Genomic DNA, 18,356 nt, shown 5'->3' with positions numbered 1-18,356 from the left:
TCATGAAATGATCTAACAGACTTACAGGCCCTCCAACACACACCAGCCACAATATGGGTCCCGTTGGGACACACATGAGTGACAGTCATGCTTCTGCTCACAGGTCTGCACTGGCACTTTGGAGATCTACACAAAAGAGAAGCAAGACAACATTTAAAAGGCAAATTTGTTTGTTTATTTATTTATTTAGTTTAAGATGCTTAATAGCTGATGCATCTGTAATTGAAGGTTCTGCTTCTCCATTAAGAATGTTAAGCTGTGCTCACAATGGACAAAAATAGTTCATTGTCAATATTGTACCAAAAAATTAAGCTTTCTGTTGGTCAACGCAGCAAATTTGCATGACCAACTTGAACAAAAGTGAAATCTACATCTCTGCATTTCTTACTGACCAATTTAAAGGAAACGTGTGCATGTTTTGTTAAGTAGCTTTTGTTGTTATTTTATGAGTGCTGGATAAAATTTTATGTAAGATTCTGAGTTTTATGTTTGTATGTTGTTTATGTGAAACTTTTTGTGCTGCCATTTTGGCCAGGACTCCCAGGAAGAAGAGATTTTATATCTCAATGGGACTATCCTGGTAAAATAAAGGATAAATAAAAATAAATAAAAATACATGGGGAACTTAATCACCCTTAAGAGAAACTCCCAATAGGGCAGATTCCAACTGAAACTATTGGTGTTTGCTCACAAAAAATTCACAGTTAATAAAGTATTTTCTATCATTCCATTCAAAAACCCTTTCTTTAAGGTTGGCAAACTAACCTTATTCAAACAGATTTTAACCAGTGGATGATCACTGCTGACTCAATGTGATCTAAGCGTTGTGAATGTGTACATGGACAAACCTTTTTGCCAGTGGTGATGTACAAGTGATCCGAAGTTGAATCAAAAAAGAGGTTTTTGTTCACCCCACCATCTGCGCGTTCCCCTTGAATCCTGTGATAAAAGTCAGTGCGGCTGGGGTCAAGATGCACCTGCAAGCGAAAAGTTAATGAATTATTTAATTCATTTTGAAAATGCTTTTATCCAAAGCGACTTTCAAGTAAACTATATTACAGGGGTAGTACAGCTAGAGCAAGTCCTGGGGATAAATGCATTGCTCAAGTGGTTGTAGCTCATAAATCATCCATCCTTGGGTTTGAACCAACAATCTTTTGGTTACCAGCCCATATTGTGAACCACGAAGCCAGACCACCACAGCAGTCAAACCTCAAGGGCTTAAGTGAAATTCAAAGAGAATAGAAACCAGACCCTGGAATGGGACTCACCTGTAAGACATCTGCTCCACCAGTTCCCAAGAATGCCACCGTGTGCTCATTCTCCACCGCTACAGCTACAGCTGTCAGCATGTCATTTCGGGTGTAGATGGGTTTGACAGACAGAGCATACTCAGGTTTACTGGCTAGTGGAGACGGCAGGAACTCTGCACCACATTTATATTCCTTCACCATATTCTTCTGTTGGGTGAAAATACACAGCACATTCAATAAGGTTGTAAACGACCACACAACACGGAAGCAGAGTTGAAGAAATACAACTCACATCTCTTTTGGTCTTGCAGATGGCCTCTGTCTTGGATATGTAGGGTGAATAAACGGTCTTTGGTTTCTCGTCCTCCAGAACTTCTCCTATGTAGCAAGATTCAATCACCTCCTCAAGCCTAGAGTTAATGCTGTTGAGTGGGTACATGCACAAGGCTGATCGACCACCGTCCTCATCCGCACTGAACACCACAAATAGAACCTTATCATTGAGATTCGAAGAGGTGATATTCCTTGCCAAAACTTCACCAGGTTTGGCCAGATATGCCGCTTGGACCTTGTTGTACGTGTTCTCCTGTTGTTCAACACTGACGGTGCAGTTGAGCTGAAGTTCGGTGTAAGAATAATAATGATGGTCATTTTCGCACAGGCGTGCTACAAACGTGATCTTCCTGCTGTCACTGGTGCCCGAAGTGCGTGAGAAGAGGAAGTAGATGTAACCGTTATCCTTGAATGCATGGCGAAAGTCGTGGAGGTAGCGCTGGACAAAAGGGCTAGCTTGCACAGTGGAAGCTTCAACCATGTTCTCGAAAACATCCATTTCCAAATGCTCCTGCAGCAACCGAGTGCTGATGAGTTTTGAGCTATCAGAGCCACCGTAGCCCTTCCCTACTAGAAATACGCTGAGGTTTACATTAGAATTAAAATCTATATAATAAGAAATGACCCCCACCACTGCAACAGACTCCTCGGTGCTGGCCACGTATGTCTTCTCACCTTTGGTGTCACTGTAGTACACCGGTTTGTCCACACTGTGAAGGTTTACCAAAGAGCAGATGCCCCTGAAAAGGCTTCCGCAAACGACTAGGGTGCCATTGGCGGAGTTAACCAGCAGGAGTTTGTTGATGTTGTTCGTTTCCTTCGCGTCAGTGCACTGTGCAGTGATCGGTGGAGTGCACTGTGGGTTGTCATTCTTAGGGCCAGTTACAGCACTGCTCTCCAGCTGTAGTTTAGAGTTCAGCTGATAGATCCCATTTATGGCACCAAGGTAGATTCGTCCGGTTTGAGGGTCCTGAACGACATTGTTGATGACAGTTGCAGACAAGAACAGGTCTGGAGTATCATCACAGCAAGATGAGCCAAAACACAGCAGCAGGGACAGCACTGCCAGGGCCCTCCACGCCATCTCTTGAAGAGAGATAAAGAAAAACAAGATATATATATCACATTTAGTTGTCACCAAACCACTAGAGTGTCTGGATTTATTAATTTATTCAAACATACATCCAATTTATACCTACAATAACCTGAATACACCTCTCCTATGATGAGCTTGTTTTTTATTTCTGAATTAAAATGTATATATGTGTATATGTATATATATGTATATATACACACACACACACACATTTTAATTCAGAAATTAAAAAAAAACAAGCTCATCATAGGAGACTAAAAAACACACTTGAAAACTGACATATTTTTGGAAGCTGGAGAATTGCATTGGTATGCATCATTATAATATAGTGAAGTAAGCACTAGTCAGACGTGGTACCAACAAAGACTAAGTTCAAAGAAAAATCGATCTGGCCTCTCAACTCTTCCCTCAGAAGGGTTGCAGATGGCTGCGTGATTTGACACAGCAATACAAGCGAAGCATTTCTAAAGAGGCTTGTCTTCCACCCCTGATCTCCTTTCATTCTCCTTTTCATCCGTCCCCCTACCATTTCATCAGGTCCCTAAAAAACACTGGGGCGGAAGTCAAATGCTCATCAAAGAATCACAAGGCGGCCTGATTCCAGGATAACAGAAGGAAGCTCAATGAATTATGGGTACACCCTCAGCAGGTGGGCCAAACAATCCAGTCCTCCTTCCTGTAAACAACTCCTATGATAACCAGCAGCATGGCATGCAAAGTTATTGTGTTAGACAGGAAGATGTAATCACAGTTGTTCCTTGTCTGAACATTCTTGAGCTAATTTTAGCTGTTTATGAGTTTCAGGTGGTAAAAGTAGTTGGGGAAACAAAATATTCCCCATATTCCATTACTAATACTGCCAAGAATTCCACATGAACTCAATCTTATTGAACATAAACATGGTGACAATCCTCTTCAGTGAACTTCCACATAAAACTGACTATGATGTTTAGATTGCCAGAGCACATACTTTCACAGCAAAAAGTGCAAATAGAAGGAGTCTCTCAGACACCACGATCCTACGCCCAGAGCTCATAAAGAATTCATGCTAAGAGTTTAGCGGATATTACAGCTCTTATTGGCTTTAATGACAGGGCTCCAGAGACACAATATGAGGCAGGGCAGCAGTGACTGGCTTTTTCTCTTTACTTAGTGTCTGTCAGAGCTCAGGCGTGCACAGGGCTTGCAATGAGATTAGACGTTACTGTGGGGGGAGTGTGTTAAATTGTGCTCGTGTGTATGTGTGTGTGACCGTCTGGTGTTAACTGTTAATGGGAGGCGGTCTTTGCTGCTGATTCAGAGTGCATGGGAAAATTGTCTGGACTGTACGACTTTAGACGGGAATGTGACGGGATGGAGTTTTTGGCAAACTGACAAGTTTCATTATAATTATCTGTACTGATGATCCCATCTCCCCCATACACAAGGTCAAATTATTAACAGAAACAATAATGTCAGTCTCTCAGTACAGCCTTGATATTTGTGCTGAGTGTGCCACACGGCTCTGACTAAGCAAGCCATGTGATCACAAAAGAATGCAGTGTGCCTCATGACACACTCCTTGATTTGCATGTTAACACACACAAACATCAGTCACAAGTAAGGCAAGCTTACCTTTTGTTAGCTCATTCTCATTCTCAGGCTCAAGTATTAAAGTCTAGAAAATTATAAATTATAAAAAATGACACTGAATGTCAGTGGGATGCAATGTTGGTTCACCGTATGGAAAAAAAGAGAAACCAATGACACATTTTTAAAAATGTCTTCTCAAGTTCCACAGAAATGAAGGTTCTCTATTGGAATCAATGTTTTCCTGAATAACTTCCATGGAACCTTTCCATTGCACAAAAGGTTCTTTATAGTGCAACAAAAAGTTTTAACTGAAAGGTTCTTTTTGGGACCTCAAAATTGTTCGTCTATGACATCGCTGTGAAAAACCCCTTTTGAAACCTTTATGTTTAAGAGTGAAGATCATACTTGTTTGGAATGACATGAATACATGATTACAGAAGTTTTATTTATGGGTGAACTATCCCTTTAAGTTTAAACTTTTCCACAAGTTCTCTAAACACACTCCCATTCTTCAGAAAATCTAGTTTTATCCATCCTCACACACAAACAAGCACATATTTCCAAAACATCCTGCCCGCTTGTGGCTCCACTGAGACCTAGTCATGTGACCACCACTCGCCCTTCAAAACACTCTGTCTACACAAGAATGAGTAGGAAGTGTGTTTGTGTGTGTCTGTAACACTGCGTTCCTCGGATTTACAACTGAGGGCATGGCTCAGATGGCTGATCCGGAGCCAAACCAAACACATTTCTTCTAAATTACTCTAGGTATCTCAACCTGAGCTTACCGTAAATTAACTTGTAATGCAGCAGAAGTATGAACAGGGGGGGAAGGAGGCCTGTGGTTTGATGCTGTGAGTGGGAGTGTGTATTGCGGTTCGCATAAGCAGCACCAGTGCGTTATTCCTTCTCTCTGCATTAAGAAACAACATGACGGGCAGCTCAGTACACAAGCAGACAAGTGCTGAACCAGCACTACCCTTACCGCTGAGTAGTACAGTGAAACTTCTCAGCCAAGTTAATAGTAAACCCTATATCTTTTCTAAAACTTCTTCGCAGACTTCCCCTCTCGCATACAAATGTTCTTTGACCCTTCATACCGTAGCACCTTGTTTCCTGATTCTCAAGTCAAGATCAGCTAACTCATGCATCATTTACAATATTTCCTCATTAAACTGTGTCTTAAAAGTGATGTGATCAAATATTTTCTCCTATCCAAGCTTAATATGTAGAGACACCTATAAGTAACCCATTCATGGGCTGATTTCCCTGAAACGTGTAAACTCTGCTCGCTCTGTGGCAATATCAAAACATTGCTGTTTGTTTGAGGACTAAAACCAATCCAACAAAGCAACATCAGCCCAACCAATGGAGTTAGTTTGGTGCAGAGCTGTTTGTCTAACCAATGGCAGGTCAGGGTTTGTTTGCGAAAGATTTCTGAAACTTAAGGTCAAGGTTTGGTTGGTTAATACGATTCAATTAGCCCCTACTGGTAGATGGATGATACTACATTGTTCTGCTAGCAAAAAGCAAGCAAATAAAATGACAATTTACTATAGTAGGCCTGTACAATATATTGGAATAAAAAAGCGATAGTGGCTTAATGCGATATGCAATAGTCAAAGACTGTGATTTAATTAAATAAATATATGCGCTGTCAGTTTCACTGACACTGAAACACTGTATCATGAGCTGCTCGTGATGAACACAAATGAACATAATACCTCTGAAATCAGCAGCTCACACTGTATATTTTTTTTTTTCCAAATACCACCAAATAAAAGCTTGATGGTTTAACATTTGACATTAAGACATAAATATCAGTACTGTAATTTTACAGTGTTTGAATTATTTTTATGGAATACTCTATCGTGTAGCCCTATACTATACTCTAGTAGATGTTTTGCCCGATTGTTTTGGAGGGCTCTTAAAAGTGCACATACTCACCAATGCTAACGTATAGATTTCTCCAGGTATTGTAGACCTACTTGGTTTGATTTCAGGGAATCTGTTTGCCTATGCTAGTGGCATATAAATCACACACTTCACCTTTAAAACCTACTGTTTATTAATGCAGAGTAGGATACCAGGTTCTGCCCTCCTGTCATGGCCGCCTCTGCCTTTGCTTTTCAATGACTGTCTCCACGGACGGCTCGGAATGATTGACGGGTGAGACCGGCAGACTAATTAAGGCTAGGATCAGAGGGAAAACGAGTGGATGGACACACACAGGTAAAAGCGGGCCAGTATTGAAAGAGCTCTTTGAATATGTAAAAGGGAGAGATTTAAACTATCCCAGTCTCCTGGAAGACCTGCCTCTCACTTTGGCTCTGTCCCAAATGGCACATTCAAAGTGGACTTACGTGGCCTTCATTGGCACGTCTCTGTGAAGTAAACGACTGAACGGTGTCACAATTTAAGTTCAAAAGGGTCCAACATATCTTAGCCAAACATATCAGACGATGGCGAAAAAATATATTTAAATTTGAGTTCAAAATACATTCCTTTACTTTGTCAATGACCGGAATTTTGCCAATGCATCAATTAAAATTAAACAAATAATTAGCTTTTTAATTTGCTCTTCAGAGAAATCTATCATATGACTTCAGAAAACATGGAATCGAAGAAGACTATTTTTCTGAAACATTTATGGTGATTTCATTATTTTGGAGATCAGCAGCTGAGATCCCCATTCACTTTAATTTAGTTTATAACCATATCATAACCATGATAAATACCGTTCTTTGTATTTATCAACATCCTAACATGAAATAATAATAAAAAGAAAACTTGGTTATTGTTCATTGTTTTATTACATTTCTATTATAGAATTTTCTTATATTTATTTTAAATTTAATTTTCTTATATTTATATTACATTATATATATATATATATATATATATATATATATAAACAATCTTATATATATATATTTTTTTTTTTAAGATTGTGTTTATATAAATGATTAGACTAAATCAATAAATGTTAACATCTTTAAAAAAAAATTGTTTATATATACAGAGCCATTTTATACTATGTAGTCAATGATTAAGATATACAATGATGCATTTAATATAGCTATAGAACAGTTTCTACACTATGTTAAGGCTTTTTTATGTCTGAAAATTCAAAGAATATGTGTGTCTTCATATTTTAAGAACGTCTCGACAAGTACATTCCGCAACATTTCTCCTTTTTTGCTCTACGAAAGAAACCAAGTTATTCAATTAAAACGACATGTCTTTATAAATATAAGAGTTTAAATATGCATCTCATATCCCTATAACGTGCTAGGGTGTTTGACTGAAAAATGAAGGGACATAGATGCAGGACAGACAATTAAAGTGTTTACGATTGAGCAAATCTGTAGTGAGGCACTTACAGATTGAGGTTAATTGCAAGAATGCCCTTGTCTAGTGTGTGTGTGTGTGTGTGTGTGTGTGTGTGTGCGCGCGCGCGTGCGTGTGTGTGTGTAGAAGAGAGAGTGAAGGAGAGTGTGTTGACTACCCAGCTGGTCCCAATCAAGTGAGAGACAAGTGCAAAGGTTAAGGTAATTACTCTGGCTGGAAATGAACTAGTTCAGGGCTCCGATGGTCGCCAGGAGGACGAAGGGGACAAACAAACAGAGAAAGAGCTCTCTGAAAACAGAATGTAGACAGACAGCGTGTATTTGTGCCTTTATGAAGCTTCCAAATTTACCCTCTTCCTCATTAGCGTTCCTGAAACATCTCTATCACAATCTCTGCCTCTTGCTGTCTTTCCGTCTCGTGCTCCTGCTTTTTTGCACTCAATCACTGGTGCTGCAGATAATCACTCCATTCTACAGCTGTCAGCCACAGAAAGAGGGGGTGAATGGGAGATGAAAGTGAGTGAAACACGTAGCCCAGGCTTTCATAAGCCAGGTTGGAGCGCAGAATGCCCAAATGCAGTTTAGTTTCATAAATCTCTTCAAAAACAATTTTGATGCAATTTGTCAGCAACATATCAACTGCTGTTACATGGGCAGGGATCAAAGCGAGGCATGCGTGTGCACGAGCGTGCCGTGCATGCTGTAAGATCATAGGATCAATGGAGTCGTGAGGATAGAGTCTGTTATGCTAATGTAATCTAAACGACTCTTGTTAAGGACAGAGTTCATTAATGCCCTGATATATCAGCCCATCCTTATTAATCTCCAAAAATGTAGGCATTCATGATGCACCCTAGACAATTTGGAAATCTCTTACTACTTGAAATAACCACTGGAATGTGTTCGAGGTCACATATCTGACTTAAGATGCACCATTTGACATCGTTTCCAAGATGGCAGCAACTTCTGCAACCAGGAACGGCAGGGGTGCTACGGGGGTAGAGTTGTCAAAAACTCACACACATATCCGATGAGCGCTCGAGTACAATGGGCAAACAGAGGTGTTTACGAGTCCGCTCTAAGTGTCACATTTTTTAAATTTCAGTACCGGCTTGGTACCGAAGTCGGCACTTTTTGACAACTTTACTACGCGGTTCACAAAACATTTAAGTGGAAAACAATTTGCAAACACAAATAGAAAATAGAAGATTTATTTTTAGGGCTGTCAAAATAACAGGCTAGCTTTGTGTTTATTAACTATGTTTAAAGCAATAATTTAAACTTAATATTAATTGTGAGAAGCACATTACATTAATAAATTGAAGTATACAGTAAAGCAATTCAGTTTGCAATACCAAGCAGCATAATGTACCATTTTTGTACAGCTAAAATAAGTGGAAGCTGCTGACGCTGGAAGCCTTGCACATTCAAGGTAAAAACGGCTGTGCCTGCTGTTAATGTTAAAAATAAGGTGGATTAGTTGCCATTATATTTAGGACGGGGGTCCCTTGCAAAGGGATTAATATTATTTGGGTGTCCTTGGCATCAACGGGAAAAAAAAGGTGCCAAAACAGGTCAACATTAACTAACAATCTATGTAGCAAAGAGTAAATAGCACCAATTACTACGGTCTAATACGGCAGAATACCTAAAACACTAACAAATGTCGACAAGTTTGGCACCTTTGCATTCTGTTCCTCAGAAATAAACTCATGGCACGCACGTATGCACACAGACACATACAGGCAGTGGCGTGGAGCTGTGTCATCTCTCCCAGTGGCTCATAGAGAACAGCAGGCATGTTGATTAAATTTGACTGCTCATTGTGCCGAATCTATAATTCTCTCCACTTCAGTGCCTTCAACAAGCTAAGAATACAGAGAGGATCCCCCGAGCCATTACCTCAAACATGCACACTCACACAAACTTAAGGGATTGTCTTCGCACCTCCGTGTGCCTCGAGTTCGCACAAACAAAACCTCGACGTGAATACAAATAGTTTATAACAAGAATGAATACTAAAGAACCGTTCGCTTCAGAGTGCCCTTCAAGTAATGCTAGGGTAGATGGTAACCACTTAACGCAAACTGTGAGCGATAGTGCGCGTGTGCTAGCATGTTAACAAAAGACAGAGAGAGAGACCACTGGAAAGGAAGAGAGGGAGACAATTAGAGACAGAGGAAGCCAAGTACGACTCGGCACCACCGCAACAAGACCGCCTTTGTGTGCGAGTCCGCTGGTGGGATCGTGGCCCTGATGGGAGTGTAAAATAACACAGCGATCCACATTCCAGACTATCGGCCGGCAAACTTTGCTTCGCTTGCCAGCTAGAAGAGCAAAAACAAGCATTTAGATGGAGGAAGAGAAGCAAAATGAATGAATGGATGGATGGATGAATAAACAAATGAATTACTACATGGCCAGAAGTATGTGGATGGACGCCCCTTTCTAATTAAAGGGATAGTTCATCCAAAAATGATTTACTCAACTTCATGTCATTCCAAACCTGTATAACTGACTGGGGATCACAGGAAACTATATTTTGAAAAAGTTGTTTTTCGTCGTCGTCCATACAATGAATGTCAATAGGTTCCAAATGTTGTTTTGGTCCCCATAGACTTTCACTGGACGAAAAAAATCAAGCATACAGCCATTTAATCTTTGTAAATCACAGTGTACGGGAAAAAAAATCTGTAGAAAACCCCAATGCAGTGAATAATTGAAAATACAGGTAAAACACCTTTCTTAGAGTGTAACATTAATAGTAGAAGGATTTCAGGTGTAATTGTGTGTTAAAATATAGTTTGTTAAATAGTTTAGGGGGCAAAAAGTTTTCCCGGAGGCGATGAAACAAGCAAAAGCTTCCTAAAGCATTATCTATCCCTCCTTCTCCATCCCTCTCTCCCTGTTTTCCCTGCAGCTATGGAGTTTACTGCAGAGATAACGTATCTGTTCAACTTGATAGGTTTCCTAATTGCACTCACTTAAACACACAACCGGCAGCTCCATCCAGAACACATTGTATTAATAAATTACACTGGGGTTTAATTAGCCAAGGCTCCCAATGCCGCAGGCCAACACACACGCACACACACACACCTTATTAGGTGTGACTCCCAGAGTCTTTCAACAGAAAAATCTCCCTATAGCACAGAATTGTGGGTAAAAGTCAATAACTTTACCAAGGCTGACAGATTCAGCAGTCTTCAGAGAGATGGGGATGGAGATGGAAAGAAAGAGAAAGTGATTATTACTGCTAAAGAGGGTTTTTGGGAGCAAAAAAAATACAATAGAAATCTGTCAGAAAGATCACATAGGGGTCAATTCAATTTGCCCAGAACTGAATTTATTCATAAAACTGCTGAGTAGTGATAGACGACATATCGGGCAGGTCAAATAACCAGTGGATATTTTGAAATTACCGACACTAGCTAATTGTCTTGATTAAAAAGAAATGGCAGTATCAGTCACAAAACTGCCTTATCGATGGATACTAAATTCAATTTGAAAGTATTTATTGCCAATTTGAAGTTAAAAGAAAAGTATGTTTTAATTCAGCAATTATGAGTGCATTTTATTTGCTATCATTACTTGCATTTATATCAGTATTAGAGGTTGACCGATGTAGGGTTTTTAATGGCCAGTGCCAATATAGAGTAGGGTGGCTGATATATACAATAAAGGCAATATATCTAATATTATATATAATATTTTATATTTACATATTTACATTTATATTTTACATACTGAATAATACATAATAATAATAATAAATTATTTACTGAATGCTGAAATATTAATATGTATATACTGCAAATAATTAAAACTAATTAAAAAAAATCTAAATATTTAACAAATATATCATGCAAACCTTTTTGAGTTTAACTTGAGATATTATTTAGTATTTTTATTCCTCCTGGTGATCGTTGGCAGCTCCTCATAATGTAAGTGATTTCAGGTTTTAATATCCTTTTGGAAATCTGACCCCCACTATATTGTGGCCTATTTTTCCCTGAACTGCACCTCTTCGGATGATTGGGTGGACTCTGGATTATACGGGATTAGATAACATTTTAAGGGGGCAAATTATTCAGCATAGCCCTCATGAACGGACTTTAGCCATCATATTTGTAGTTCTTGTCCTTGAACCGTATAACATGCAGTCAAAACCCTCATGCCACTACACTCATTACAAAGGGTTTAAAAAGCCTCCGTAATTTCCATAATGAATAAATTGCAATAACCACAGCTGCAGGCATTAATACTTCACAAATCCTCAATGGCTAACCCACTATATGACCCACTTAATGCCAAAGGGGCTTTATACAGGAAATCCTACTAATAAGAAGTATTGTGGTCAGTTCTCACTTTCTGGCACGCATCGCCATTCCCAACTAAACTTATTCCTACTTGGCTGATCTGGTCTGACAGCGCACCATGAACATTTTCATTTCAGGAAAATACATTTACTTTCTATTGACTGCTATACGCAAGGCAAGTATTTCCTATTAAATGAGGAGTGATCATTTATAAATCTATGGTGTCATGCAACAATAGAGAATCCATTGTAAATATGCCAAAACACACAAACTTCCTAAACAACAGAGCTCAACAATAAGGATGACCTGATGGCCTTGGGCAATTGTGAAAAGAGTTTGAGACAGCGGGATGGACATCTTATGCACAATGATCATGTGCATGTGTTTTTATGACTCGAAAGCTTAAACATCTGGATTTCTATGATGTACTGAATGTGTCGTTGGGAATTATGCTGATTTAAATGTCATCAAGTTAATGTATGTGGCTGGCTATTATAAATGAGGAGTTGTTGAAATTGCAAGAATGACTTGTGATAGTCTTGGGAGCATCAGTTAGAAAGGGTTGAAAAATTATAAACAAATCAATGTCAACAACTAATGTTATGCAGCATATGCTATCGTTTTTATCACAGAGTAAGAAAGATATAATCAATTTATATATGTAATATATAATCAGTTTTAATTGTATATAAATATTTCATTTTCATATCGTTGTATAATAATATGTTGTATAAAGTTGTATACAAATAACTTACATAATGATATTTTATGTTATGTGTTATATTTTATAGATAAATTTATTATATCACTTTGTTCTGACCCATAAATTAGACTGCTATATATATATATATATGTATATATATATATATGTATATATATCTATATATATACACACACACACACACACACACACACATATACATACATACACACACACACACACATAAACATAAACAAACATATATACACTGAAACCTTGTTGCATTTTTACATTTAAATTAAAACATTTGCTATATTTATAAAGCCGCTTTCCTCACGGGAACCACACAATGGAGGTGATTTCAGGTTTTACTATCCTTTTGGGGACATTTGTTCCCCTCAATGAAGGCAAAGGCTGACCCTCAAACACCTTAATCAGTCAGCTCAACATACTCAGAGCGATGATTCTGATTTTGAAGTGGTTCATAATTGGACCAGCAAAAACCACCCACGAGCACATCCACCAAGGCATTAAGGAAGAGCCTTTCCAAAGCCCTTTAAAAACAAGCGATGAGCATTCACTGAGAGTGTGTTTGTGCCCATGTATAAAACAAACAATGGATGATTGATGTCGAACTGTATTAGGAAGATGTTTGCTGATTTACGGTCCTCTAAAAGGTGAACGTGCTACATTATGAATGCAATGCCAATTACAGCATTTACATGCCGGCATCTGTGTTTTGAGAGATAGAATTTGTGTGTGCTGCTGCAATGAAGGCAATATTTTATCTAGTAAACAGTAGACAGACCAGAACTTTTCTGTCTTACTGCAGAAACTTTATATTGCTTTTATACTGACCTATTTTCTACAACCTAACCTAAACTTCAAGCACCTTTCAGCTTCATAACATTTTCATTAAGACTTTAAGGACATTTTCACACCTGTAAATCATTGGCTTTGTTCCAAAACAGGTATTAGAAATGTTACAATGTCGCAATTTCTTTTTGGATCGGTTCGCTTTCTAAATGGACCATTTTCTAAATGCAACATTTCTAAATGGACCAAAATGTATTAATACAAGTCAAGTGCGAGTAACTGTCCGGCACCTATTTATGTTACAGAATTCCGCTCATAGCGAAAGATAGACAACAGCTCCGCATTTTTATTGTGGCTTTCTTTCTAGCGGTCTTTATTAATTTATCATTTTGAACAAGAATCAAGGATTCATTTGTATTTTTATGTGGTGGTGTTCTGAAATGTGTTAGCTTGACCAAATTTCAATTAGACATTTCACTTCATCTTTGCTGCAGGTTAATCCACGATTCATTCTGAGAGGCATGAGCAAAACAAACACTGCGGCTTTTCATGCAATGTATGTAATTACCCATCATACACTGCGATACAGTCTGGTTCATTGGTCCGTTGGTTCGGATAGCTTTCTCGCCACAACGCTGTGGGCCGAGACCTCCACGCTCAGGCGATCTCGGGCCGATCCTAACATTAATTTTAACACAAAAAATGTCCACAAATTTCAGGTCCTGGTGGGGACATTTGGTGCACACAAAACCAGACGCGGACAAACAGTATTCATTCTCCTGACTCCTGAAGACACTTGCCACTGTCTCAAGACACATACACACTCTTTCAGGATGACAGGCAAGTTTCATCATCCAGAGAGCACATTGCTATTTTCAATCACCCAATGTGTCCTTGTTCTCTGTCTATCTGTCCATATTGCATTAACTTTTCCAGGCTATATGCCTGTATCTTTTCTGTTGTGTGTGTCTCGGGTTTATGCCCTCCAATGTGCCTCTGGACTGTAAGAGGAACAACAAAAACTGAAATTAAAACTACTGTATTAAAGGGCATTTCATTCAATCATACTCATATAATCACAAGCAGGAGATTGTATTTGTGGCAGCAGGCAGCATGGTCGATGCATGTGGCTTTTAAGGGCTTTTTTCAGATTACTCGAGAGAAAGTGATTTCTGGAAAAGCGGTTGTGTACACAGTGACGGTTATGTAGCTGTTTTTTTTTTTTTTTTTGTGAATGTTTGGAATAGCATGGCTGATTTAGATGGAGAGTTATTGAAGTTATCAGCTGGAAAAAAATGATTGAGTGTTGCTTAGAACTTTTTTTTTTTCTTCTTTTTTTTAATAACGTTGTGGGGTTCAGTGGCCAGGGAGTTTAGGAATTAAAAATATGCTCCTAAAGCACTTTCATTTTATACTCGAGCAAGATAAGCAAGCGGTTGTATAAAATGCAATTTCTTAATTTATGGCTCACGAGCATGAATGGTTTGGTGAAGAACCGGTACAGCCAGCAGGATGGATTACACAATCAGAGAAACTGACATGTTTGGTACAGGAATGCAGAGTTACAGTTTGTTTCGTAAGTATTTTGTATGTGTGTGTGCAGAGAGTTGTGTGGTAGTCTTGCTTAGTTCATAAGGAAACACATTAACTACCAGCTTATGGGCAATATTTGTCCTGGTTTAGATGGTCAACAATGGCAGTGGGTTAATTACTGAGCTGTTTTGTGTTTATTTACATTTACTGTGCATTTTTGATGAAAAATGTATTGAAGTTCACAGCTGCTCCATTATGTGTGATCAAAATATCTAATCTCAAAATAGCTCTTATTTGCACGAAAACAAGTTGTTTGATGTATATAGACTTTAATTATGATATGAAAAATCTAAAATCACATGTAAATATCTACTCTAAAAAGAAACCAAGGTTATGTCTGTAGTGCAAAGATTGCATGAAATGCAACCCAAATCTAACCATATTCCAAAACACAGCTTTCACTGTTTGACTAGCTTGACCACCTTAGGCTGGTATGACCTGGTTTTTCCAGCAATTCCCTGTCACACACTTTTCTATGCAGAAAGGAAGAAAATCAGCTTTGGCTTCCTTAACATTTATGAGTCAACGTGATTTAGACAGCAAAACCAAGAAAAATTCCCCATGCTACCCTTTCTCTTCAATAGCATAACCACATAATGTATATCTCCAAAGAACTGTCCAGAACCCACACGCCACATGAAATCAGGAATAATAACTGCTGTAACTGTAAATAGAAGAGGCAAGTGGTTATTTTAGTTTGCCATTGTGCTGCTTAAGCTGGTGCGAGTACGCTAATCGCTAATGCTAGCTCATGTGATGAGGCAAGAGGAAAATCTCTAATCTGTATTACAATGCACATTCTATTCAAATTCCCCAAACGAATGGGAGGAATAATGCTGCATTCAATATAAAGTCGGATATGCAATATTTCTATTTGATATCTCTGGCTTCCTAAAACATTCTTTAGTACAAGGCATGACAGCTGTGTAAAGAAACAAAATGGCAATGCTAGCACATGCCCTGCAGGTGTACAATTATGAAAAAGAGAAGATTCATTTAAAAGTCTTTTAACACAACGGTCTTAAAAACATTTGCTAAATAGAATATACAACTTTTACTTGAAGTTTTTTCCTTTCTTAATAGTAGCTCCCTGAGTGCTGCTACATTTGCTCGATGGCATATACAGTATCCACATCTAAATCAAGTTTGAATATTCCAACCGAGTTTCCATAATGAAATTCTTAATTTCATTCAATCACAGATTTTCAATCTGGAAGATGGAAATTGTGACTTTCTGATAGTGATATGAATAGAACCCAGTACGAACTAGCCTGACGTCGTCATTCTCAGATTCTAGTCAGAATTTGAGTCTGATACTGCTCCACTGGGCTGTGATTAAGGGGCGTGTTTCAACCGAACCAGGAAAGAAAATGCCTCTGCAGTCAATTGGATAGACCTACAACCAATCAGAGCAACGGAGTAAGTGACGCATGTTCTTCATGCATCTTTCTGATCGACAAATGCCTTGATCGCGGTTCTCTGTTCCTCTTTTAAAATTAATGTGCTGTCGATATCTTCTATAACAGACGCGATGGCGGAACCTACACATCTCAATTCTCCAGCGGAAGTCATCTTTGTTGTAAACGAATTCAACCCAAGCGCTCTTTGGTGACGTGGATGATTACGTTACTGTTGATCATCTGTCCATCATCGTATAAAGCCCGCCCTGACAATTTGATTGGTCCGAACAGCTCTGGTTCGAGCATAGTTGCACCACAACGGATCAAGCCCAGACCGAACATCCCGACCTCAAATGTTGTGGGCGGGGCTAAGTTCAGCTGGCATCCAGGCTAAGTATGAACAACAACTGTGTTAAAAAAACTGAAACTGAAGGTTCAAATTTCAAATATTTTGACCCAGATAAGCTAGAGATAATGAGAAAGAGCTAGTTTGAGAGTCACAATTGCCTCCATTCCATCTGACGCAGTCCAAAGCCCCTGCTACTGATCCATACAACAGATACAGTAAGAAAGCAGGGCATTTTCAAGTTGCCTGGAGCTCTGTACCCGCTGCGTGGGATTCTGTTCTGGCTGCAATGCTCTGATAATTTCTTAATAGGCTGTTGAGAAACCAATTCAGCTTATAGGGAATAATGCAGAAACAACATAGCAGAAATAGAAGGAAAAGCAAGAGAAACATCTCAGAGAGAGGTACAGAGACCCGTGACTCATTGCACCAGAGATTAAAGGGTGATGACTGAGGTCAAGTTCAGACTGGTGGTGGCAGCGATATCCATTAGTGCACAATTACTGTAATCAGTATGTGTGCAGATTGGTCCGCCTCCAAACACACACTCGCGCACACACACACTGCAGTCCACAGGTTTCGATTGTGGAGAAATCTGGCCTGTGATCTCATCAGCAATGAGAATATATGCATGCAATGAGTCTCCATCTGGCTTTGACCTGTGGGCTAACATTATGATCCATTCTCCATATATTGAGCATTATAGAAATGAAAACGTAGTATGGATTCAATTTAATAAAAAGCATAACACGAACACACTAGACCTTTTAAGTGAACCTCAGGAAGTAGGTGGACTGTTTAACACATGCAGGCTGCAGCACTCAGACAGCAGCATAATTTTTTAATAGGCAGTAAGAGGAAGTTATATTGGCTTACTCTTTCTACTGCTATTTCTGAGAGAGATTTCACAATTTGGTATTTTTAAAAACTACTGTGTGTGTGTTAATGGGGATTTGAAAGTCTGATAAAGGCAAAAAAGAGAGGAAAGAATGAGTAATGCATCACACAAAAAGGATATAACCACTTTGATGCACTGGTACTCAATATTTCTGTGCTATGAGCAGATACATTTATATTATATTACATTATATTATATTATAGAACAACCTAAGTGAAAAGTTGAACTGAAAAATGTATATGAATTTCACTCCTATGTACATTATTTGCAGTTTCCCCTTTTGCTTTAATGACAGCTTGGAGTCGAGCACTCAGACATCTGTCAAAGCCCCGGAAATGATGACTAGCGGAATAACTGTACTTCTGTCGAGTAAGCGGAAAGGATCCGTCTTCCTCTGCTTCAGCTCTCATAACTTTTTATTTTTAATATATCTGACAAAGTGCCCGAATCGCACTCTCTTTCCCAGGCTAAGAAAATCATTTCTAAAGAAACAATATATCACTTCAGAGAAAGTGAGACAGAATAAGAGAGTGTACCAGAGAGATTTGTCCTCCCTTCTGCAGTTTTAATTTCGCATCCAGTGCAAAGAACTGAAGAGGGAAGATGCACGTCTGAGATAGCACGAGGAAGAGGATGGGAGAGGAAGGACAATCGATACTCTGTCAGAGCTGAAGCTCCTC

The 18,356-nt window shown here is 38.9% G+C and overlaps 1 protein-coding gene across 2 annotated transcripts in view; it reads right to left on the bottom strand.

Moving 5' to 3' along the window:
• Nucleotides 1–18,356, bottom strand: part of plxnb2a.1 (plexin b2a, tandem duplicate 1) — a 97,379-nt gene that overhangs the window by 21,702 nt on the left and 57,321 nt on the right. For both annotated transcript variants that reach the window (XM_079868137.1, XM_079868138.1), the window contains 4 exons: nt 1,546–2,672; nt 1,272–1,460; nt 849–977; nt 26–126 (listed from right to left, as the gene is read on the bottom strand). In XM_079868137.1, coding sequence (XP_079724263.1) covers nt 26–126; nt 849–977; nt 1,272–1,460; nt 1,546–2,670 — 1,544 coding nt within the window. In that variant the 5' untranslated portion in view covers nt 2,671–2,672. The remainder of the gene's footprint in view (nt 1–25; nt 127–848; nt 978–1,271; nt 1,461–1,545; nt 2,673–18,356) is intronic.

The sequence above is a fragment of the Squalius cephalus genome, assembly GCF_949319135.1.
Source record: "Squalius cephalus genome assembly, chromosome: 4".
In the NCBI taxonomy this organism is placed as follows: Eukaryota; Metazoa; Chordata; class Actinopteri; order Cypriniformes; family Leuciscidae; genus Squalius; species Squalius cephalus.
This window is presented reverse-complemented; position numbering and strand designations above follow the sequence as displayed.